Below are 25,853 nucleotides of genomic sequence, written 5' to 3' on the forward strand. Positions count from 1 at the left end.
ATAGAGCATCAGCCTGCACATTCTTGGGACCAGGAAGATAGGAAATAGAGAAATGGAATCTTGAGAAGAACAGAGCCCATCTGGCTTGCCTGGGACAGAGTCGCTTGGCGTCACGGAGATACTGAAGGTTTTTGTGATCTGTAATTACTTGAAATGGATAGTTGGAACCTTCCGGGCTGAGTTTCCGGGAGAAGTAGGCGCATGGATGGAGTAGACTTGGAGTACTGTGATATTGTGATAGGACAGCTCCAACTCCTGATGTCGAAGCGTCCACCTCCACTACAAAAGGAAGTTCTGGATCAGGGTGTCTCAGGATTGGAGCTTGAGTGAAGGCAGTTTTGAGGGACAGGAAGGCTGCGGCTGCGTCGGGAGTCCAGATTAGCTTCTTCGGTTTACCCTTGAGTATGTTGGTCAGTGGAGTGGAAATAATGCTGTATCCTTGAATGAAGCGCCGGTAAAAGTTGGCGAACCCAAGAAACCTCTGGAGTTCTTTCGAGGTAGGTTTTGGCCAGGTGGTCGTCGTGGACACCTTCCTCTCGTCCATGTGGATCCCTTTCTGGTCAATTATGTATCCCAGGAACTGAACTGATTGGAGATGGAAGGAACATTTTTCTGCTTTTAGGAAGAGTTGGTATTCCCTGAGTTTCTGGAGGACCTCCGTAACGTGGTGGCGATGTTCGGCCTCATTCCGGGAGTAGATGAGGATGTCATCTATATAGACGATTACAAAACGATGTAGGAACTCCCGGAGGACTTCATGGATGAAGTTTTGGAATACAGAGGGGGCGTTGACCAGGCCATAGGGCATGACCAGATATTCGTAGTGGCCTGTAGGGGTCACAAAGGCAGTCTTCCATTCATCCCCCTTCCGTATTTTCACCAGGTTGTATGCGCTGCGGAGGTCCAACTTTGTGAAGATGGTAGCTGAGTGAAGTTGTTCGAGGGCCGCAGGGACGAGAGGAAGAGGATACTTGAGTTTAACCGTGCCTTGGTTCAGGACTCGATAATCGATACAAGGCTGCAGCCCTCCATCCTTTTTGGCTACAAAGAAGAAACTGAATGCTGCGGGGGATGTGGAATGACGAATATAACCTTGACGGAGAGCTTCCTGAATGTACTCCTCCATGGCCTTGGTCTCCGGAAGTGACAACGGGTAGATCTTTCCTCTGGGCAAAGGAGCATTAGGAATCAGGTCAATGGCGCAGTCCCATGGCTGATGAGGTGGTAGCTGGGAAGCTCTCTTGGGGCAGAAGACATCTTGGAAAGACGCATAGATTTCAGGGATCTTCATAGATTGCTTTTCGAGGGGACTCTCAACCGATGTGACATAGGCTGGAATAGGTCTTGGAACAGGATATGGAATTTCTGGAAAACAGGCTGGAAAGCATCCTTTGCCCCATCGGATCACTTCCCCAGTGCCCCAAGAGATGATGGGATCGTGCTTCACCAGCCACGGGCGCCCGAGTATGATGTCAACATTAGCACCCTCCAGAACCAGCAGCTGGATCTCGTCTTTGTGAAGGGCTCCGATCTGTAGGGAAATGGTCTCACACTTCCGATGAACACGTGGTTTTGCAGTGATGGACTTGGTTATGGGCTGTATCTGGTAAACGATAGCTCCTTGAAATGGGAAATGAATGCTTGAATGGAACGAGTGGCCGGGCCGTTTTGCTGCCAAATCGAGTCGGCCCACTTCTAGGCTGGTCCGGTGAGAAGGGAGGTGATGAATGCAATTTTTGATTGATCTGTGGGATAGAGCGCAGGTTGCATGGAGAAAATTAACGAGCATTGCAGTAAAAATCTGTTGCACTCCTCCGCCCCGCCAGAGTAGGGCGCCGGTTGGGCCATGGGACTGGAAGGTGCGGTGTCCGAAGAAGTGCTCGGTGGAGTAGGTGCTGGTGGTGCGGAAGGTGTGATGGTGGGAGAAGATAGTAGCACCTTCCTCAGCGAATCGACCAGTCCTTGAAAGGGGTCGTGGGTACTTATGCTGCTTACTGTGTTGGTCTGGGCTTACTGTTATGAAGCAGACGGATAACCAGGTAAGTAACGATGCAGAGATTTATTTACACAGCAAATTATCGGAGATAATGCAGCAAACAGAAATGGGTGAGTATGAGACAATGCATACAACAGATCCAGAGATGATATCCACGATAGAACTAATGATCATTTTCCTTGCAAATTCGATGCGAGAAGGATTCCAGGATTTTTAACTGGGGTGACAGACTGACGGCTCACACACCGCTGAAGATTGGTACTGGACAGACTGGAATAAGAAAGAGTACAGGTAAGTAGCAACAGGTAAGTTCATTAGTGAAACTCGCAGAGAGAAGCACTAATAGTCCGCTTTCGTGCAAACGAGCCCGGACACTGAACGGTGTGTGGAGTCCGTATTTGTAGAGGCGTGGTAGATTGGGTGCAGGTGCGTGTGATTTCAAAACTCAGGTGACTGTGATCTTTGTGTGATTGTGGGTGAAGAACCTGGCCAATCCGTGACACTAGGATGTTTACATATAGTACACAAGAAAATAATTTATAAAAATGAAACTGTTAAAAATTGTACATACACTGGATTCTTAATTCTGTGCTGTTACCTAAATGATCCACAGCAAATTCAGCCAATTTTTTTGTTTAGTTGTTCATAAATCCCTTGTTTGTCCTGAACAGTTAAACTGCCCACTGTTTTTCGAAAAATATCCTTCAGGTCCCACAAATTTTTTTATTTTTTCAGTAGGCTATATTCATGTATTTGAACCCTTTCCAACAATGACTGTATGTTTTTGAGATCAATCTTCTCACACTGAGGACAACTGAGGGACTCATATGGAACTATTACAGAAGGTTTTAACACTTACTGATGCTCAAAAAGAAGAAAAAACACAATGCATTAGGAGCCAGGGGTGTAAACTTTTGAACAGAATGAAGATGTGTACATTTTTCTTATTTTGCCTAAACATTAGATATATTTTTGTCATTAAAAATTGCCCTTTAGAAGCTACAGAAGATACTTGCATGTTTCCCAGAAGACAAAATAAGTTCAATTTACCTTGGTCTTCAAATTCAAAAAGTTTTCACCCCCAGCTCTTAATTGTGTTGGTAACACTTTACAATAAGGTTCTTTAGTTAACATTAGTTAACCACACTAGTTAACATGAACTAATAATGAACTGCTCGTATAAGAGCATCTATTAATATTTGTTAATGTTAATTTAAACATTTACTAATACATTATTAAAATCTTGTTTACATTAGTTAATGCAGTGTGAACTAATATGAACAAACAATGAACAACTGTATTTTCGTTAACTAACGTTAATGAAGATTAGTAAATACAGTAACAAACGTATTGCTCATGGTTAGTTCATTTTAGCTAGTACATTAACTAATGTTTAACTAATGAACCTTATTGTAAAGTGTTACCATTGTGTTTTCTTCTGAAGTATCGGTGAGCATTTGAATCTACTGTAATAGTTGGATATGAGTCCCTCAGTTGTCTACAGTGTGGAAAAGATGGATCTCTAAACCACACATTCATTGTTGGAAAGGGTTCAAGTACACAAAAATGCTAAAAAAACAAAGAATTTGTGGAACCTGAAGGATTTTCTGAAGAACAGCAGGCAGTTTAACTGTTCAGGACAAACAAGGGACTCATAAACACCTATCGCTAAACAAAAAAACACAGCTGTGGATCATTCAGGTAACAACACAGTATTAACAGTATCTTATTTAGGTCAGTACTAAATAAAAAATAGCGTGCATTTTGTATGATCTCTTATTTTGGTAAAATAATTAATCTAATTGTTTAACCATGTCTGAAATCTTATTGAGAAATCGTAATCACCCCTATAAATTATTCTGTGAATAATCTGTGAATTTTCCAACCTTATCTCATTATAAAAACGTACCTGTGGGAACTTTTTCACGAGACATGACATACATATCAAAAAGTATATATCACTGCAGTTTACAACAGAAATGTCCACTGAGTGGCGCTAAAAGAGTGTTAGTTTTTTTCCCCAGAACAGATGAACGTACATATGGTACATTTTTTGTGACGTTAGTTTTGTATGTGTCACCACAGTTCTGACTTGAAATGTCTTTTGAGTGGAGCTATTACTCTAATGCTCCATGACGTTTTAAAATAATGTACTATCTGCACTACACCTTTAACTACCTGATAGTATGAAGAAAAGCGAATGCGACGTAAAAGCATGATCGCAAGCAAGTCTTAGCTTGTTTTTCGATCTCACATCTTTCAGCTCTTTCATTGTGAGTCATGTTTTTCATGTGATTCGTACCCAAGGATTCCACATCCTAGGTCCAGTACCGTGCCAGCTGAGCTACCGAAGCTAGTGACGTCAGGTGTGTCCATTTTCAACCCCCTGCCAAATTATTATCCCCTCTTGTTGAAATTGCCTAATCCTAACTCTTTCCCCACACCTAACCCTAAACCTACCAATACTAGGGTGGTGGTAATCTGGCGGGGGTCAACAACGGAAAGCAAAACATATGGTGCAATAATCATAACTGTGTACAAAAGCGATTACAAGTGCTCACTGTTTTACCGCCTCTAGTATTCATTTCTGTTGGAAACTGCAATGTACTTATTGATATGCCTTTCACGTCCTGTGAAAAAGTTCCCACAGGTACGTTTTTGTCATGATACCAGGTAGGATTTTTCTTTTACTCTGGCCCTAATTGGAGCTCCTTCATTTCCCACTATCAAAGTAACACCCACAGGTATGAGGTGTCAGACGAATAATTATCAACACGGCCCGTTACCCTGGACCTCACTGCCTGATTGACTGTGTAAACATGCCATTGACATTTGCCTAATTAAAGTGCATTCAATTACAGTGGAACAGTTAAAATGTGCCGGAATGTTTATGGTCTCCGGTTTTCTGTCAGATTCACTCTGCTCTAACAACATGTTATTGATCCATTCCCTAACATGCTGTAATTTCTTAGGTTACTTTGTGGGCAAAGTCCAGAGGGTTGAAATGATATCACGCGAAGGCCGTTTCACTCATTTTAGCATGATGATTAACAAATGTGCTTGCAATTCCCTCGAGAACTGATACCTTATGTACTCTGACTAATCACAGACTAACAGAAAACCCTAGAGAACCCTCAGTTGCTTGTTTGTATGATACACGCAGATGAGACTGGAAGAACAAGGCCATGACGTTCAAAGTGCAGTGACATGTAAAGTGATGATACAAACACAAGTCATTGGTAACGCTTTATAATATCTCTCATTATTAGATCATTATTAAAAGGTCTTTTTATTACAATGTGGTTCCAATTTATATTAGGTGGTACAATGTACTTACTGTGTTCATACTCTATAGCAAAACCCTTTTTTTGAGGTGGGATACGGGTAAGGTTAGGGACAGGTTTAGTGGTATGGGTAGGTTAAGGTCTAAGAGATGGGTCAACAGTGTAACTATAAAAGTAAATGCAGATATTAATCACAGATGTAATTACATGCAAGTATTTTATTTCACAATATAAGTACAATGTAAAAACATGTATGTACGCAATAAGTGCATTGTTTCAAATGATTAATAGCGAAGAAAAATGAAACAAAAGCACGCACATCAATCTCAAAAGGGTGCTCGACCAAAAAGCAACAAGTAAAAAATAGAATATAAAGTCGGCAACACCTAAGCTCCAAAAGTATCAAAAATATTTATTATTAAAACAACTTTCGCATAGCGTGTGTTACGTTTCGAGCACGCAGGCTCTTCATCAGACAAATTGACTACTCATGTGCATCCCTTTATATCTCCAGGTGATCATAATTACGTCAAAACTCCATGTGACTAACAAATAAATCGACTACAATAAATTTACACGCAAAGATATATAAAGCTATGCAAAATACAACAATTAATGTACACTTCAATAAACACTTTTCTTAATTTTATACCTGCAAGTATACATCCGAATAATGACATTGATCACACCAAAACCTTTTGATATATTCAATACATAAAAAAACCATCTGTATTACCATAACACTTCAGAGAAATGGGCGAATATCAAAATCTTCATTAAGTCCTCTAGGAGACAACGTATCTAATGTGAAAATCCAAAAAGCCTCACGTTGTAAAAGCAATTTGTTAATATCACCTCCACGACGTGGATACTTAACTACCTCGATGCCTATATATTGAAGAGTGGAAACTGAATGTCTAAAAACTGCAAAATGCTGAGCAACTGGACTTTTAGGATCGTGATGTCTAATTGCACATCGATGTTCAGAAATACGATTTTTCAAAGGTCTACTAGTCTTACCAATGTAGCATAAGCCACAAGGGCAACGAAGCATATAAATAACGTTAGCCGTCTTACACGAAATGGTACCACGAATTTTAAAAATTTTTGCCGTATGAGGATGTGTGAAAGTTGATGTCTTATACGTAAAATTACACTGTTGACAATTGCCACATCTAAAATTACCCTGAGGTATTTTATCCAAGAAATGAGAAAGCCGATTTCAAATCTGCTCTGACTACAATATTTCGAAGGTTAGGCGTTTTTTTATGCACTAGACGAGGTGGTTTTTCAAAACATTTCTTGAGACTAGGATCACTCTCTACAATATGCCAATGTTTTAATAAAACGTTATTGACATCCCTGGTAACAGGCGAATATTGCATGTAACAGTTGACACGGCGTTCCGTTTTTTTATGTTTTTTAACTAAACTCTCTTTTTGTGACACATCTTTAAAACGACTTGCTGCAGACTGAATCCACTCTTCTTTATATGCTCGATGTCTGAATCTCTCTGATAAAATGTGTGACTGTTGTTGCTTTTTGGTCGAGCACCCTTTTGAGATTGATGTGCGTGCTTTTGTTTCATTTTTCTTCGCTGTTTTTTGTGAGCACGGCACTCTTGTTTGACTCCATTTCAGCTGATTCAATACACCTGCTGGATCCATTATGGCTGAGCCATTAGTTGATCAATCCAAGACCTTTGAATTTTCTGATGAAGACATTGCCCGAATACTCATGAAAGACTCCTTATTCAATGAAGACACTGCTAAAGACTACGCCAGACTATCGACAAAAAGTTTGGAAAAACTTCTTGAGAGGGAAACCAAATTATATCTTCATGGAGTAACGTTGAGTGACTATCTGAGAGTTAAGAGAATACCACGCGGCTTAAAGGAACACTCCACTTTTTTTGGAAATAGGCTCATTCTCCAACTCCCCCCGAGTTAATAAGTTGATTTTTACTGTTTTGAAATTCATTCAGCCGTTCTCCTGTTCTGGCGATATCACTTTTAGCATAGCTTAGCATAAATCATTGAATCCTATTAGACCAGTAGCATCACGTTCAAAAATGACCAACGAGTTTCGATATTTGTCCTATTTAAAACTTGACTCTTCTGTAGTTATATCGCGTACTAAGACCAGCGGAAATGTAAAGATGCGGTTTTCTAGGCCGATAAGATTAGGAACTACACTCCCATTCCGGCGTAATAGTCAAGGAAGTTTGCTGCCGTAACATGACCGAAGCAGGCGCAGTAATACCACACAGCACATGTGCAAATGTTTACTTCCGTCAGCATATCCAACGTGCATGCACAGCACAGACAGCGTTCCTCGCCATGGAGACATTTGTGAGAGACGATTTAGAAGATATTTACTTTGGTGCAGATCCTAAACCGTATCAATTTGAACCAGAATTCACTGAAGCTAAGGTTTTGGTACGCGAAAGACAAGAAAGTGTGTCTGAACTGCCTGGGACAGAAGGGATGAGGAGAGCAGATTCGCGCTGGTGGGGCTTGCCAACCCATGCCAACTAAAAGTGAGTGCCTGTGTTGTCGCGAGTGGGACTAGGTATTGCCATCGATGGCAAGGGTGGATCTACCTGATGAGGAAGTGTCAGGTCGCAACATCTGAGGACTTGGATGCAATGCTGCATCCTGCAATAGTCGATTTTTTTTCCGGTTTGACAAAATAAACTAGAAAAAACGTCACACGCCGAGTGGACCTAATGGCCAGCTGTCGCAAGAGTAAGTTATTCCTGCTACATTATATAATATAAAGATTTTAAATGCATACTGTCAGTTTGCATTTTCAGGCTTACATTCATGATGTACACTTTTACTCAAAACTGACTTTAAAACACCACTGACTGTTCGCAATAACTTTCTTTTGCAATCACACATGGAATTTGGTCATAGCAAATACTAAGCCAACTGTTCGCCCAAACCTAGTCGTCAGGGGTTGCATTTTACAGGTAACGTTAGCAATTAATCATGTTTCACTTACAGCCATGGGCGATGCTCCTTGTTGTTCTGTCTGTAACGTTAGTTTGAAGATTGTTGGGATCGCCGTGTCCTTTAGACGCCGTGCTGTAGTATCGGTAAAACTATCCAAATAGTCATCTGGTTCAAAATTCTCGGAGCAAACACGCCATTTCTTGATCGTTTCTAACGGTGTTTTGAGATCTATGTTCAGAGCAGCCAGCCATTGATTCATTAGTCGAAATTGCTTTTTTTTTTCGTGGGAATTCTATGAAAGATGGTAGTAGATTACGTCTTCGATTTACTATCACAGCCCCTTACAATGCACATAACCATAGCTAATCACACACAGGTAAATCCAGCCACTAACAATTTACCAGCTGCAACTCTGACAGCTGCAACAACCGGAATTACACAAACTTAGCACCGGTCACATTGGAAGTTACCTAGCTGGGATCTAATTTCAGGCGCTGTGTGATATAAATGCGCCTGCTTCGGCCATGTTACGGCAGCAAACTTCCTTGACTATTACGCCGGAATGGGAGTGTAGTTCCTAATCTTATCAGCCTAGAAAACCGCTGCTTTACATTTCTGCTGGTCTTAGTACACAATATAACTACAGAAGAGTCAAGTTTTAAATAGGACAAATATCGAAACTCGTTGGTCATTTTTGAACGCGATGCTACTGGTCTAATAGGATTCAATGATTTATGCTAAGCTATGCTAAAAGTGATATCGCCAGAACAAGAGAACGGCTGAATGGATTTCAAAACGGTAAAAATCAACTTATTATCTCGGGGGGAGCTGGAGAATGAGCCTATTTCCAAAAAAAGTGGAGTGTTCCTTTAAGAATCGTCAAAAGCCCCATCATCGGCCAGGACAATGTGAGTTTCTGCGACAAATGGTGTGAAATCTTAAACAAGTGCGCGTTCGATTTGATGGCATTGACTGTACAAGAGATATCTACACAAATGGTGAATATTCGAAAGGAAATTGAGGAGGTTAAAATCCAGCTAGCTGTAGATTATCCTAACCGAAAACAACTCGATTCAGTACTACAGGAATGCAATCTACGAATTGCGAATCTAAAAAAGGAGATTATCGCATCTAAGAAGAGTAAGTTTGATAGAGATGCTACTGACTATGCCAATGGTCGGGTTTATCAGTGGAGATCACAACTGAGGCGCTATGCATCATCACAATCGACTTTGCGGGGACCACGAAGACCCTCACAATATGATGATTACAGGCATTCGTCTGCTCAGTCGTCTTCATCATTTGATCGGGACTCAGATTCCAGCAATGTGTCCCAGTCACAACGTTTTTTAGAAAGCGGACGGCAATTCAACATCACTCGTCAAAGAAAAAATGCAGGAGGAGCAAAAAGAGCCCCCACAAGATCTCAGTATGTGACACGGAGAACGATGCAGAGGTGATTAATGTGATTAATTTATCCAGCAAAGTGATCTCTAATGATTGTTTAACTGTTCTCAACAAAGGACTTTCGTTTTCACCTACGACACATTGTAACGAATTTGACGCATATATTGACTTACAGAAGTTTTTTCGTACCTTGAGACTCAAAGAATTTTTTAGTGTAAGACAGTCCAATGTACATCAGGTTCACTCTCTGGACTCTGGAGTCTCTGTGTCCGATATATCCTCTGGTGATGGTGATTGTGGCATATCTAACGAGGACTGTCAATCTACTGAAGAACATCGGACTGTTTTTAGAGGTAAATCCACATTTGTTCCTTTTAAGGGTAGGAATGCCTCTCTGGACACTTATTGTAGGTTGGTTGAAAGTGATGTAACCTCTATATTAAAATCTAAAAGACAATACAAACTTGCACACAATTTATCAGAAGCACAACTGTCTGAATTGGCAGCACTGAAACAAGAATTCATCTATAGTTATTCAAAGTGCTGATAAAGGTGGTGCAGTGGTGATTTTAAATCGAAGTGACTATGTATCTGAAATTCAAAGACAATTGTCCAATTCGACCTTTTACGAAAAATTAAGTTCAAATCCTGTGGTTAATTTTAAGACATCTGTACATAACACTTTAAAATTGTTTGTTGATTCAGGATTGTTGACGAAAGCTGAATATGATTATATGTGTGTTGAACATCCGATTACACCGGTGTTATATACACTGCCCAAAATTCATAAACCTTATAGTGATATTCCTTCTGGGAGACCTATAGTGGCAGCTATTGGGTCTCTTACAGAAAAAATTTCAGCTTTCGTTGATTTTCATTTACAGTCTTTGGTGATGTCTTTACCTTCTTACATCAGAGACACGATGGATTTTATTGAACTTGTTAACAAGGTAAAATTACCGAATTGTCCTGTTTTTCTAGTCACTATGGATGTTGAATCGTTGTATACCAATGTTCCGTTTCAGGGTGGGCTAGAGGCAATTGAATTTTTTCTGAATCAACGTCTTTGTCAGGTTCCTAGTACTGCATGTTTGAGTGATTTGGCAAAATTGGTGCTTTCACACAACTATTTTTTGTTTGGGTCTGAGTATTATTTGCAGATTTCGGGGGTCAGTATGGGATCTAAGATGGCCCCAAGTTTTGCATCTTTATTTTGTGGGATGTTTGAACATCAATTTGTGTTTAATCCGGTTAACGATTTCTTAAAACACATTATTGTATGGAAAAGATATATTGACGATGTTTTTCTATTATGGAGTGGCACTGAAGCTGAGTTATTAGAATTTCACAACTTGGTAAATAATAAATGTACTGCGTTAAAATTTACCATTGATTTCCATCAAGAGAAAATTAATTTCTTGGATGTGCTTGTTCTTCGTACCACGTCGGGTATTGAGACTACTTTGTATCGAAAACCTACTGATCGCAATACTATCTTGCATGGACAATCTTATCATCCCGTGTCCTTAAAGCGTTCTTTGCCAATTTCTCAATTTAGTCGTATTCGCCGGATTTGTAGTAGTGATGATGATTTTCAACAACAGTCACACATTTTATCAGAGAGATTCAGACATCGAGCATATAAAGAAGAGTGGATTCAGTCTGCAGCAAGTCGTTTTAAAGATGTGTCACAAAAAGAGAGTTTAGTTAAAAAACATAAAAAAACGGAACGCCGTGTCAACTGTTACATGCAATATTCGCCTGTTACCAGGGATGTCAATAACGTTTTATTAAAACATTGGCATATTGTAGAGAGTGATCCTAGTCTCAAGAAATGTTTTGAAAAACCACCTCGTCTAGTGCATAAAAAAACGCCTAACCTTCGAAATATTGTAGTCAGAGCAGATTTGAAATCGGCTTCTCATTTCTTGGATAAAATACCTCAGGGTAATTTTAGATGTGGCAATTGTCAACAGTGTAATTTTACGTATAAGACATCAACTTTCACACATCCTCATACGGCAAAAATTTTTAAAATTCGTGGTACCATTTCGTGTAAGACGGCTAACGTTATTTATATGCTTCGTTGCCCTTGTGGCTTATGCTACATTGGTAAGACTAGTAGACCTTTGAAAAATCGTATTTCTGAACATCGATGTGCAATTAGACATCACGATCCTAAAAGTCCAGTTGCTCAGCATTTTGCAGTTTTTAGACATTCAGTTTCCACTCTTCAATATATAGGCATCGAGGTAGTTAAGTATCCACGTCGTGGAGGTGATATTAACAAATTGCTTTTACAACGTGAGGCTTTTTGGATTTTCACATTAGATACGTTGTCTCCTAGAGGACTTAATGAAGATTTTGATATTCGCCCATTTCTCTGAAGTGTTATGGTAATACAGATGGTTTTTTTATGTATTGAATATATCAAAAGGTTTTGGTGTGATCAATGTCATTATTCGGATGTATACTTGCAGATCACTGATTCTTGAAAATTTGGCAAAAACATGTCCCAACAAGAAAAGTGCTCATTCTGTTGGAAATGAAGAACATTTTCATAAATCAAAAGAATCAAGATTATAATCAGAGGGTCAGTTGCACATATGTAAGGTTCTTTTATAGTTTTCTTTTAATTTTGTATTAATTTAATTATCAAATCTGGCCCATTGCCTACAAAATCACTTGTCCTCAGATAGGAGATAATCATTTCAGCTTGATTAAAAAAGCAAAAAGTAATCATTTAATTGAATAATAATTTTACTATATGAAAGAGTACATTGTAATATGTATCACAAATTACAAACACTGTGTTTGAATAATATTTACAATTATTTTTGGTTGCACAAAATGTGTCCCACATATGCGTCACCACCGTCAGATATTTATAAAAAAGCAATAAAATCAGGCAACTACAAGGTCAACTGCATTCCTGAGGACCACATTATCAAATCTTCAGCTCTACTGTATGCTTCAAGATCAGCCAAGCTCCTGTAAATTTGCTATTTTCTCTTAAAATTGTTCATATTTTTGGACACTGCTACTGTGGCAAGCATAACATGTCAACACCGTCTCTTTTGTATAAATAATATTAGATTTGATTATGACATAAATGTATACTTTTTAAAAACAAGTCTGAAGTAGCTAGCAACAGAGTGAAAACAAGATGGCTAATGTGAACAACTAACGCATATCATGGGAAATAGTAGGTTTTTGTCACCACCGTCAGATGTCACCACCGTCAGGTTTTCTGTCTGACGATGTTGAAATATTTGAAAAATGTTTTATCAGAGTGCTCAGGATTGTTATTTGTTGGACCAAATAGTTAAATAAAGTTATTAAACAAGAAGCCGTTGACTTGAGTGGTATACATTTTGGAATTTTATGTTGTAATGAGGCCACTGTCACCACCGTCAGATTAGTGTCACCACCGTCAGAGGGAGTTTTAATTTTTTTAAATAAATATGCATAGGGGCCTACAATATATTTTGTCAGTGCTGCTGAGTTAATAAAGTAATAGTCTCTTTTAATACAAAAATACATTTGTTAAATAAAAAACATTTTTTGTTTGATTTAAGCAAAAAGTAAACGTTGTAAAACACTAAAAAGTAAAACGCCTATTTTATGAAAAAAATACAAAATGGGGAGGTGACACCAGTACATTGCTGAAAAGCTAAGACCTTGGTCTATAATAATATACATTCAGATAGTGTAATTAAACATTTTTTTTTTTTTTGGAAAATTAAAACCTGTTTTATCCAAATTCTCAAGAATCACTGAGGTATAAAATTAAGAAAAGTGTTTATTGAAGTGTACATTAATTGTTGTATTTTGCATAGCTTTATATATCTTTGCATGTAAATTTATTGTAGTCGATTTATTTGTTAGTCACATGGAGTTTTGACGTAATTATGATCACCTGGAGATATAAAGGGATGCACATGAGTAGTCAATTTGTCTGATGAAGAGCCTGCGTGCTCGAAACGTAACACACGCTATGCGAAAGTTGTTTTAATAATAAATATTTTTGATACTTTTGGAGCTTAGGTGTTGCCGACTTTATATTCTATTTTTCAAATGATTAATATAAATGTAAGTACATAGTAATTAAGTCCAAGTTGAACCGCAAATGTTATATGTTATTTGTTATATAATTGATCAATAGTTTAAGTACAGTCACATATTATTAGGAGATGGTACTAGCAACCCAACTATTGTTGTTTTAGCTCATTATTTTCCTAATTAAGAAGAGTCTGAAAATATCAGATACAGTCCGAAATTATTCATACCCCTGGCAAATTGTGACTTAAATTTACTTTTATTCAACCAGCAAGTTTTTTTTATTAGAAATGACACAGACGTCTCCCAGAAGATAATAAGACATTGTACAAGAGGCATCATTGTGGAAAAAAATATTACTCATCTTTTATTTACATTTGTGGCATGTCCAAAAGTATTCATACCCTTCTCAATAATCAATAGAAAAGCCTTTATTGGCTATTACAGCAATCAAACACTTCCTATAATTGCTGACCAGCTTTTTGCATGTCTCCAGTAGTATTTTTAGCGATGAGCTCCAACTCTTTCAGGTTTTCCTTCCCTTTACCCTGATCTTTAGCTCCCTCCAAAGATTCTCAAATGGATTTAAGTCAGGACTCTGGCTGGGCCACTACGAAACATTAATGTTTTTGTCTGCTAACCATTTCTTCACCACTTTTGCTGTGTTTTGGGTCATTGTTGTGCTGAAATGTCCACTGGTGCCCAAGGCCAAGTTTCTCTGCAGACTGCCTGATGTTGTTGTTGAGAATTTTGATGTATTGCTCCTTTTTCATGGTGCCGTTTACTGTGATTAGGTTCCCTGGTCCACCGGCTGAAAAACACCCCCAAAACATTAGGTTTCATCTGGCCATAAAACAGAAGACCAGAAGTCTTCTTCTTTGTCCAGAAAGGCCAAGCTTTTGTGTGCCTTATCTGGAGAAGTGGTGTCCTCCTTGGTCTGCTTCCATGGAACCCAGCGGTGTGCAGTGTCTGTTGGACTGTCTGCCTTGAGATGTTGCCACCAGCAGAGTCCAGATTCATCAGGATGGCCTTGGTGGTGATCCTTGGATTCTTTTTTACCTCTCTCACTATCCTCCTGGCCAGCACAGAGATTTTTCACAGTGCAGAACATCTTGTATTTTTAATAATGTTTTGCACTGTAGCCACTGGAACTTTAAAACATTTAGATATGGTCTTATAGCCCTTTCCTGACTTGTGAGCAGCCACAATGCGCAGCCGCAGGTCCTCAGTGAGCTCCTTTGTCTTAGCCATGACTGTCCACAAACCAACAGCAGAGAGCTTCTGTTTTTCACCTGTTGAGTTGATTAAAACGCTGTTCCTAATGAATCAGGGTAATTAGGATGCTTTAGAACAGCTTGGACTATTCGGAATGGTATAGAACTTTGGATTTTCCCATAAACTGTGACAGTTTGCAAAGGGTATGAATAATTTTGGACATGCCACTTTTTGTTCAAATGTAAATAAAAGCTGAGAAATATTTTTTTCCTCAATGATGCCTCTTGTACATCGTCTTATTATCTTTTGGGAGAAGCCTGTGTCATTTCCGGTCAAAAAAAAAACTTGCTGGTTGAATAAAAGTAACTTTAAGTCAGAATTTGCCAGGGGTATGAATAATTTCGGGCTTGACTGTAGATTTAAATTCACTGCGTGTACACAAAAGAGCAAAATGTTGGAACGTGTTCACATTGTTATCTAATGCAATAAAATTTATACATGAAGTGTGACATCATTGTATTATAAAGTGTTACCAAATGATGAAATGTCAGAAAATTATTGAAAAAAGACAGCATTAATAGAAAGCCTCTCACCATGTAGATTCCTCCAAACAAGGCCATGAATTTGCTCAACAGAGCAGCACACAGACTGGCAACATGAACAAATGGTCCCTAGAGGACGCGAGAGGAGATAGAAATAACAGATGTGATCACAGGGCAAAGGCTTAAAGTATTTTAGCATTAGAACTCTTATCTAGGATCAGATATCCCCTCTCATGCACCTCTTTGCCCAGAGGCATGCCACTTCCAAGGGCACAAGTTAAGCCAATCACTTTGGCGACGAAGGTTTTGAAAGTGAGGTACTCTTTTAGCACCACACCTCGGAGAATGGTCTTCATCTCTGGGATCCCAGAGCCTAGAGGAAGAACAGACGAAGGGGGTTACAAAGAGATCTGAGAAGATGTAAAGGCCATTTGGCTTAAATTGATTACGTGAGCATGGGCAAATGTGTGTGCGTATCTCACCCACTGCCTGTGGCGCCAGTATCTGTGTGAAGCCGGCGGAGAAGGTGATGAGAACCACTGGGTAAGTGACCCAGGCTAGATACTGCAGCAACATGTTATTGTGCAGACCACCATACATCCACTTCTGTGCTGCAGACACCAACACACACCATATAATTACATCTCTGCAGAGGAATAACATCCATTCCAATTTGTGTGCTTATGCGCTATTCTATGGCATTTGTAGTTTAAATAGTGTGAGTAGTGTGTTCATATTGATAATTGCAAAAAGAAGTACACTTCATATACCCAGATGGTGCATTTAATGAACCAAAAAAAATGCTGAACACTTAATGTACTCAACATTCACTCAACTGTCTGAAATTCATACGCTAGATGGTAAAGTACATAGTAAAATTGCATAATGTAGTCATTTGGTGCGCAACTATAGACTTTAAATGTACATTTACTTGTGCTCTGTTATTTAATTGTATTGAAATTGTATTTATACTGACACCTACTGACATGGATGAAAAAGCATTTTTTTAATAGAATAAAATTAATTGAAATTAATTAATTTAATTGAAAACCTACTCAAATTATATAAATTTGCATTACCTAACTAACCCCATTTGACAGTTGTCTTAGAATTTATTCTGACACCTATAGACAGTAGACTATAATAGACATATACAGCCACATTGACGTGTGCCCTGTTTAGTTGTTAATTGTTTCAATTAATTTTCTGATTTGACAACTGTCTTAGAATTATTGGCCTATTGCGTGGATGCAAAAGCAACGTTTTTTTGAAGAAAATGAAGAAATGTCCATAATGCACATCAAACTATAGACTATACAGCTACAATTACATGTGCACTGTTATTTAGTTGTTAATTTTATCAGTTAATTTTTCTGCCTGATTTGACATCTTTCTTAGAATTTATACTGACACCTACTTGCGTGGATGAAAAAGATGAAAAATTTCTTCAATTATCATTTTAATTGAAGAAATGCCCATAACCGAATCAAACTATAGAGTATACATCTACATTTACTTGTTATTTTTTATTTAGTTGTTATTTTTCAGTTAATTTTTCTGTCCAATTTGACAGTTGTCTTAGTATTTATACTGACACCTACAGGTGTGGATGCAAAAGCAAATATATTTTTTTTAATTTTAAATACTGAATCAAACTTGTGCTCTGTTATTTAGTTGTTAATTTAAAAAAACTGTCAAATTTTTACAGTTGTCTTGAAAGTTATACTGACACCTATTGGTGTGGATAAAAAACGAAGATGTTTTAATTTAAAAATCTCCATTAACTTGTTCAAACTATGGACTATACAGCTACATTTACTTTGTGCACTTAGTTACTTTAGTTGTTAATTTTTTTCAATTAATTTTCCTGCCCAATTTGACAGTTGTCTTAAAATTTATACTGACAACTATTGCCATGAATGCAAATGCAACAATTTTTTTTAAATGAAGAAATGCCTATAACTGAATCAAACTTGTGCTTTTTCATTTAGTTCGAACTAAATTATAGACTATACATCTATATTTACTTGTTATTTATTTAGTTGTTAATTTTTTTTATTCAATTCACCTAATTCGACAGTTGTCTTGGATGTTATACGGACACCTATTGGTGTAGATGAAAAAGCAAATGTGTTTTAATTGACCCTTCGCAAGAAGTTTGATTGACAGGCGATCTGACCAATCATAATGGCGAATCTGCCATTTTGTCTGACAAGCAAACTAGACAGGAGAGTAGATTAATGTGGGTGGACTTAAAACTTGAAAAATGCTGTTTATTGACATCTTTCTGCAGTTGAAATAAAATACCTTCTGATATTTATTCATGTTTATTTCATGCTTGAAGTAAATATGAAACGATTATCGGTTTACATGGCGCTTAATCTGAGGTGCGACAGCAATCTGTCACAACACATTAAAGAGCCACATTGTTTGAATTTCTTAAAAAATGACTAAATTTGAAAGCTAAGACTTTGTTTCATACAGAATCCTGTCATGTCTGTCCTCATGCTGTCACAGTCCTTTTTGCTCTGCAATGTATTTTTCACTGTGTTGTCAAAACATGATGTGTGGCGTGAGAGCAACATAGCTTGTCAGACATAACAACAGTAAATAAAGGGGGCGGGTTTTTGCAAAGGGTCAGTTGAAGAAATGGCCATCAAATTATTCAAATTATAGACTATACAGCTACATTTACTTGTACACTAGTTGTTAGTTGTCCGTTGTTATTTATCTCACTTCACTTCAGCCTGATTTGATAACTGCCTTAGAATTTATTCTGACACCTACTGGCATGGATGAAAAAGATATATATTTTTTTAATTTTAATTTTAATTAAAAAAATGCCCATAACTAAATCAAAAGTGCACACTAATAGGAAGATCACTGAGATCATTTGGATCCCCCTGTTTTTTCCCCCTTTGATTTCAACATAGCAAGCAATATTAGGGGGTGACCCCTATGGCCCTATCCTGTAAGCAACGCCTTTGCACCCTTGAACATTTACAAAGGCAGTCGTTTGCAATTTGTTAAATTACGAGTTGGAAGGGTGCTCATTGTGTGCCCTAAATGCTCCCTTCCTGATGTGGACTCTACCACTGACAGTCCATGCGACACTACAAGACCAAGGTGTGGACTCAAGAAACAGGCCCTGTGTAAAATAAAAACAGCTTTTTTGGGGGCCATTAATATGACTGGGGTCTTCATTTCATGTGATCATGGATTCTTTTAACATATCTGTCATAGCATATCTAAAAGTACTACTTGTCATTTTTGTAAATTACTGAGGTGTTTTTATATGTCGACAGCGCTTGATGTCGCTAATGCTGTAATGTTAAAAAAAAAAACTGCCCTTGATATTTGCTAAGACAGTTCTGTGCCTTTTTGGTTAATTGACTGAACTGCCACACCCCCAGTCCTTGTAAATAAACTCATTCTTTTGTAAAAAGAGGTCAGTGAGTTGGCACCAATTCGTTCAGGCATTAATGCACCTTCTATCCCAGAATACACATGATGACGATATCCCACTAAAAAAAAAAACAATACTTCACTGATTAAATGACACCATCTGTACTTTCATGGAACCCTGTCAAGCAGAAAATTGTCCTTTTCTTTCTTTTCATTCTTTTCTCTCTCTCTCACCTTGCTGGCAGAAGGCGATAGTGTAGTCCATGGCCCAGCTGACCAATGCCATGAGAAGCCCCAGGAGGATGAGAAAGATCCAGTCTTCACCCACACGGGAAATCAGGAACTTCTTACACCGTGACGTACACACTGCAGACAAACATGATAAAAAAGAATAAAAAAAGAACATTCAGTCATCATTTACAAACCAGTATGACTTTCTTTCTTTACATAAATGGTGAATTATAATAATATGGTGTTTGCTTCTGTCCAAGCAGTTCAAAGGAATGAGCACTAAGGCACCAAAGCTTACCGTTCAAAAGATTGGGGTCTGTAAAATGTGTTTTTTTTTATTTAAAAGAAGTCTCTTCTGCAATCCAAGGCGACCCAATTTGTGTACTTATTGTCTATTCTATGCCATTTGTAGTAAAAATAGTGTGAGTAGTGGATTCACAATGAAAATAAGAAGTACACTTCATATATTTAATACATTTAATGAACCAAAAAAAATGTTGGACACAATGTACTCAATATGCACTCAACTGTCTAAAAATCATACACCCTATGGTAGAGTACATGGTAAAACTGCATAATTTATAGCCATTTGGTACACATCTATAGACTATACATGTGCATTTACTTTGTAAATACTCTGTTATTTAAAGTGTTACTCTACCCCAAAATGAAAAGCTATGAGAATACTTTTTGTACGCAAAGGAAACAAAAAAAAACTTCATTCAACAATTTGTCTACTCCGCATCACCGTAGCTCCATTTTGGATAGTATCCCCTAAACGCAAACAGTGTATGTTGTTCTCTGTCAGCTGCGTCACATGGATTATGCTGTTTTTGTTTATTAATGCTTTGATTCAAAGACAACAGCTTATCCGTGTGACACAGCTGACAGAGAACGGTGTATGCCGTTTGCGTCCAGGCAAGGGTATACTATCCAAAATGGCGTAATAGTGACGCAGAAATGAATTGTTGAATAAAGTTGTTATTTTTGTTTTCTTTGCTTACAAAAAGTATTCTTGTAGCTTCGTAAAATTAGCATTGAACCACTCATGGCAGATTTGACGACATCTTTCATACTTTTCTGGGCCTTTACAGTGTTATTTACTTGGCAGTCAATGGGACAGTTACAAACCTCATGGTTTTCATCCAAAATATCTTAAACTGTGTTCCAAAGACAAAGCTTTTACGGTAAGTGATTAATAGTGTTGGGTTCGAGTCCATCTAAGTCGAGTCTGAGTCGAGTCCGAGTCTTTAACCATTCGGGTCCGAGTCGAGTTCGAGTCCAACTAAACACTACTGTTTGTTAGTATCTTAACCATTGTTTTAACCTTTACAACTGGAATAAGGCAATGACAATTTAAATTGTTATTGCCATTTTGATTTTTGATTTCACACCATCTCATAATTAGTGTCCTGTTCAACAAACTTAAAGTCACGTAACAGAAGTTATAGCTTATGTATTGTGACATTGTCAAAGTTCTGTCAGTTTATGTCTTTGGTTTTTCCCGTTGTCTCCCCCTGTTGATCTGTGTATTTGGTTTAGCCCTAATTATTCTGTTATCCCCGTGACCTGTGTTTAATTATTAGTCACCCTTTATAAGTCTGTCTTTGAGTTCAATTCCCTGTCGGTCCTTAATGTTGTCTCAGCATGTTTGGAAGTTCTCAGTGTTCCTGCTTGTTCCTGTCTGTTCATCTTGAAGATTTATATTAAATATATTGTTTGTTTGTATCTCGTCTATAGTCTCGTTTCGTCCTACACGCAATCATAACAGAAGGACCGACCGAAACAGTTCACAACGTTTTCCCCCTGCGTTTCTTTTCCGTTTTTGTCTCAGTGTTTATTTTTGATTTATTTTGTTATGGATGATCCCGCCGTCCTCATCATCCTCCTGGAGCAGGGGAACCGCTCTCTCGAGGATCACACAAGAGACCTTGTGTTCCTCGCACCGCTGACACATTACCCGGACAGCTGCCTGTGCACATTTTACTGTAAGGGATTTAACAACACCATCAAGGTGCAGCTGTTCGGGGAGGGTCCTCGAGAGAGCATCGCCGATTACATTGAGTGGGTGCTGGTATCCAGCAGAGCTTCGTTGACCGTGGAGGATGACACCAGCCCCACTCATGACCCAGAGACCAGCCAACCATCATCCCCACAACACGCGGAGTTTGAGCCCGAAATCATCACCGCAGACGGAGAGCCTGAGCCCGGAGCGACAACTATATGGAGCGCCGATGAGCTCAACACTTCCGACCAGGTGCGAGAGCCGGCCATTACATCCGCGACGGTGGACTGCTGCGTGGAGCAAGATAGGGCAGTAGAGAGCCCTGCCCACTGCACCACCACTGGGGGTGAGCTTGAGCAACACTCTGGGGACTTGATAGACTTCTTCACAGAGATAGCTGTCTGCCTGCACTTCCCACCCACCCTCCCTCTTCTGTCGATGTCTGGATCTGCCTGGTCTCCGCTGGTTCCGTCCAGCCGTCCTGAATCTCCACTGGTTCCGTCCAGCCGTCCTGAATCTCCACTGGTTCCGTCCAGCCATCCTGAATCTCCGCTGGTTCCGTCCAGTCGTCCAGAGTCATCGTTGGTTCGCCCAACCTTCCAGAATCGCCGCTGTCATCTGTCAGCCCCCCTGCTCACCCTCAGTCCACCACCTGTGCAGTGGGCTCGCCGCGGGGCTGCCAGGTTCCATCGAAGTCTTGGCTGGAGGATCCCTCTTCTCCACCTCCAGCCTCAGAGTCCAGAACTCCGCCTCGGCCCTCCGACCCTGCGGCTCCACCACGGCTCTCAGCGCCCTCATCTCCACCGTCGCCCATCGTCTCTCCGGCTCCGCCCTGGTCAGTCGTCGTCCCTTCGTCACCTCAGGACTCTGCTCCTCTGGCTGTGCCTCGTCACGCCGTCCCACCGGCTCCTACGGACTCCTCCCTCCCTCCGGCACAGCCTCCATCCTCTGTCGCTCCGGCTCCACCGCGGACCTCCGGAATTCCGCCTCCGCCTTGGTTGCCAGAGCCTCTAGTTTAGCCTTGGCCCTCTGGATCCGCGGTGTCGCCCAGGATCTTCGGCTCTCCATCTCTGCCTCAGGCTCCTCTGCCAGCTGCTCCGCCTCTGTCGGTCGGCCCCATGGAGTCGGCGGTCCTTCCTCCACCATGGCTCCTCCCTCCGTCGGCTCCACCATGGGTCGTCGTCATGGCTGTGATCTGGGTCCTGCTGCGTTCCTCCTGCTCCGGATCCCTCCTGTTTCCTCCCTGGCTCCTCCCACGGAATGCGAACAATTATAGGGCAGGACAGGACTTTATCTGTTGTTATATAGTAAATATATAAATTCAATGGGGTGGGTAGGAAATGTATTGAATAAGACCTGAGGAGCAGAGAATGCACCTCTTATCTCTGATTGTGGCTGTGTTTTGTGAGTAATATGACGAATGGTAAGACCTTAGACAGGGTAGATGGCATTTAAAAAAAATTCTTGGATGAAAATGAGGCTGTGAGGGTTAATGACAGTTTTAAGTAGCAGTCTATGAAATAAAAGAATAAAAAAAAGTAAATTTGAGTTTATATTTCAAAATTCTGACTTTATTTTCACAATTCCGAGATTATATCTCACAATTCTGATAAGAAAAGGCATTCTCCCCTTTCCCCTCAGCTCAAAATCATGAGTTTATATCCCACACTTCTGGCATTTTTTCCCTAAGAACTGACAAACTCGCAACTGTTGAGTTAAATTGAGTTATAAGTCCGAAATACAACATATAAACAACATATAAAAAAATTCTAAATTGTGAGATAAAATAGGTAAATGTAGTATGACGCAGTCTGCTACAGCAGGTTTACGCTGCTCTTGCTTTAAGACCGGATGCACAGATCATATATTTTGACACATCTGTATTTCTGTTATAACTGTATAACTGTTCAAATTCACTTAAGACAAAACCGACTGCATTTGCATGAATATTCTCCAAGACGGTGCATTTTGACATTACTTTTCATGTAAGTGTGTAGCAATAATATGCAAAAGAAAACTTAATTCAGCATTTGCACGCTGACTGAGAGGCGCTTTCGGTGAGCACACTTTGGGTGTGTGTATGCAAAGAAACCAGCAGGCTTTCAAGTACTGGCAAGACTTTTAAACACGTGTGAATACTGAATGTCACTTTCGTAATAATTCCCGAGTCCAAAAAGCTCGAGTCCGAGTCAAGTCCAAGTCAAAATGCATCCGAGTCTGTGACAAGTCCGAGTCCGCTAAATATTGTACTCGAGACCGGACTCGAGTCCGAGTACAAGTCCGAGTACCCCAACTATAGTGATTAATGACAAAATTTTCATTTTGGGGTGGAATAACCCTTTAATTGTTCATTTTTAAAATTAATTTGTGTTATATATTTATATATATATAGCATGAGTCATGTGAGCTACTTTTATGATGAGCAAATGCTTCAAATTTCTTCATTCATGTTCCATTTCTTTGGTTTCATTGGTTTTTAATGACCTGGCAATGAGTAAATGAAGTCATAATTTTCATTTTTGAGTGATCTAATCCATTAAGCACCTAAAACATCCGCCGTTTTCCTCTACTTTTTAGGTCAGTCTGTGTTCACAACATAGAGATAGACTGTATGAATATGAAATGAACAACCCAAGATCAATTACCCGAACCCAGCAGTAGGTGCACAGTATGCTTTAATGAAGTGAACAATTGGTCATAAAAGAGCTCGTTTTCCCCTGGAATCCCATGTTTCTAGACACACGAGAAAACCGAGAGTGTGAACAATTGCGCTGTTGCATAGGTGGACAGGGTTGCGGAGACCCAGACAGGAAATGGCTTGTGTGTGTGAAGATAAGACGCATCTGAAAGACAGCGGAAAGGGAAGGGTCCCGGCAGGTGAAGGGACACCTCTGTGTACGTGACAGAGACACCACCCCGCCAGCTTCAGCACCCGCTCAGCGGCCCTTTGCCCGGCTCCTCTGTGCGGGAGTTGGTACATGGGCAGATTTGCCCACTGAAGTGGCACAACAGATGTCTTTGCGCTCAAAATAAACCCTGTGACAATCCACAACCGAGAAAGCAATAAGCCGAACCAAATTTACCGCAACTCAAGACGCATTTTGGACGTGCAAACCTGCAGTGCTTATCTCCAAACCGCGCCAGACAGAAGTGCTGAGATGCGGCATATTTTGACACTTAATTGGAGTTTGAGGAATAACCGTATAAATATGCAGAGCCCATGCTTCCCCACACAGATTTTAGTGTCTTTGACAAGTGAGTCACAGGCCAGCACTGGAAGTGACATCCTTATGTGGCATGCATGCATAATATAACAATGTATTATATATCTGATATCTATTTATATCCCCAGAGCGAGTAGAAAGGTGTAGGAGGTTTGGTGAGAGGCAATAGTACCTGCCCTCTTTCTGCCTGATATGACAACTTATGCGGCATTTTCTGCATTGAGCCTCAGAGTTTCCCGTGAGGGGGAACTGGTGGACTGCTGCCAGTTCTCTGTTTTCATCCACAGATCCAAAACAATTAGTACTGAAATAGACAGATTAAGTCAGCTATGGTGGTAGGACTTCACTCTAAAGTTGCATTGAGAACAAGCAGCAGGATGCTGACAGCTTGTCGCAAATCTACCCCCCTCTGTCTTCTTAAAATTCACAAATAAAGTCTAATTATACAAGGGAGAAAGAGATATGTGCTTATATGCTCTGTTTGGATATAGGCATATATGCTCTGATGCCAGCTCTTATATGAAAAAACAGAACTTGTTTTGACAAAAGCACAGAACATTTTTAATCAAAATACAGTGGCCTCCACTAATACTGGCACCCTTGGTAAATATGCACTGAAAACAAATCACAAATTTCTAACCTATTATTGAAGTGAAACAATGAAAAATGGGGAGGGGGGGGGATCCATTTATTACAACATCCTTTTCCCAAGATAACAGCTCTGGGTTTTCCCCTATTATGCCTAAAGACTTTGGAGAACACCTGACAAGAGACCATTCCTTTATACAGAATCTCTCTAGATCCTTCATATTCCCAGCTCTACGTTGGTGTTTCTTCTCTTCAGTTCACCCAATTATTTTCTAAAAGGTTCAGGTAAGGCAACTGGGGTGGCAATGGCAGAAGCTTCAATTTGTGCTCAGTGACATATTTTTGTGTTGATTTTGATGTTTGTTTTGGATCATTCTCCTGATGGAGGATCCAACATTATATGGTTTCTAACAGAGGCAGCAATTTTTTTATTTGTTGATATTTGCTAGAATCTATGATGCTATGTATCTGAACAAGATCTCCAGGACCTCCGGCAGAAAAATATGCCAAGATCCAGCAGTATTTTTAACCATGGGCATGGGGTACTTTTTATCCCTGTTTGCACCAAACCCATCTGTTGGGTTTGCTGCCAAAAAGCTCTTTTTTAGTTTTATTTGACCATAGAAGCCAGTTCCGTTTGAAGTTCTAGTCGTGTCTGACAACTGAATTTGCTAGAGTTTGTTTTTGGATGAGCGAGGAGGATTTTCCTTGAAACCCTACCGAACAACATGTGGTGATGTAGAAGCTGTTTGATATTTTTTTTAGGCTTTCTAACCCCAAGACTTAAATAACCTTCTCAATTTTCCAGCTGTGATCCTTGGAGAGTCTTTTGCCCCTCACACTCTCCTCCCCACTGTGCATTATGATGATACAGACACACTTCCTCTTCCAGACAGATTTGTAACATCTTTAGTTAATTGAAACTTCTTAATTATTGCGC

The 25,853-nt window shown here is 39.6% G+C and overlaps 1 protein-coding gene across 1 annotated transcript in view; it reads right to left on the reverse strand.

The window, feature by feature from the left end:
• clcn2a (chloride channel, voltage-sensitive 2a) overlaps positions 1–25,853 on the reverse strand; it is a 98,782-nt gene that overhangs the window by 24,150 nt on the left and 48,779 nt on the right. Inside the window, exons 3-6 of the mRNA XM_073848329.1 lie at positions 19,100–19,231; positions 15,943–16,071; positions 15,700–15,833; positions 15,512–15,589 (exon numbers count right to left, since the gene is read on the reverse strand). Of these exons, the coding sequence (XP_073704430.1) occupies positions 15,512–15,589; positions 15,700–15,833; positions 15,943–16,071; positions 19,100–19,231 (473 nt within the window). The remainder of the gene's footprint in view (positions 1–15,511; positions 15,590–15,699; positions 15,834–15,942; positions 16,072–19,099; positions 19,232–25,853) is intronic.

This window comes from Garra rufa, chromosome 10, assembly GCF_049309525.1.
Source record: "Garra rufa chromosome 10, GarRuf1.0, whole genome shotgun sequence".
Taxonomy (NCBI): Eukaryota; Metazoa; Chordata; class Actinopteri; order Cypriniformes; family Cyprinidae; genus Garra; species Garra rufa.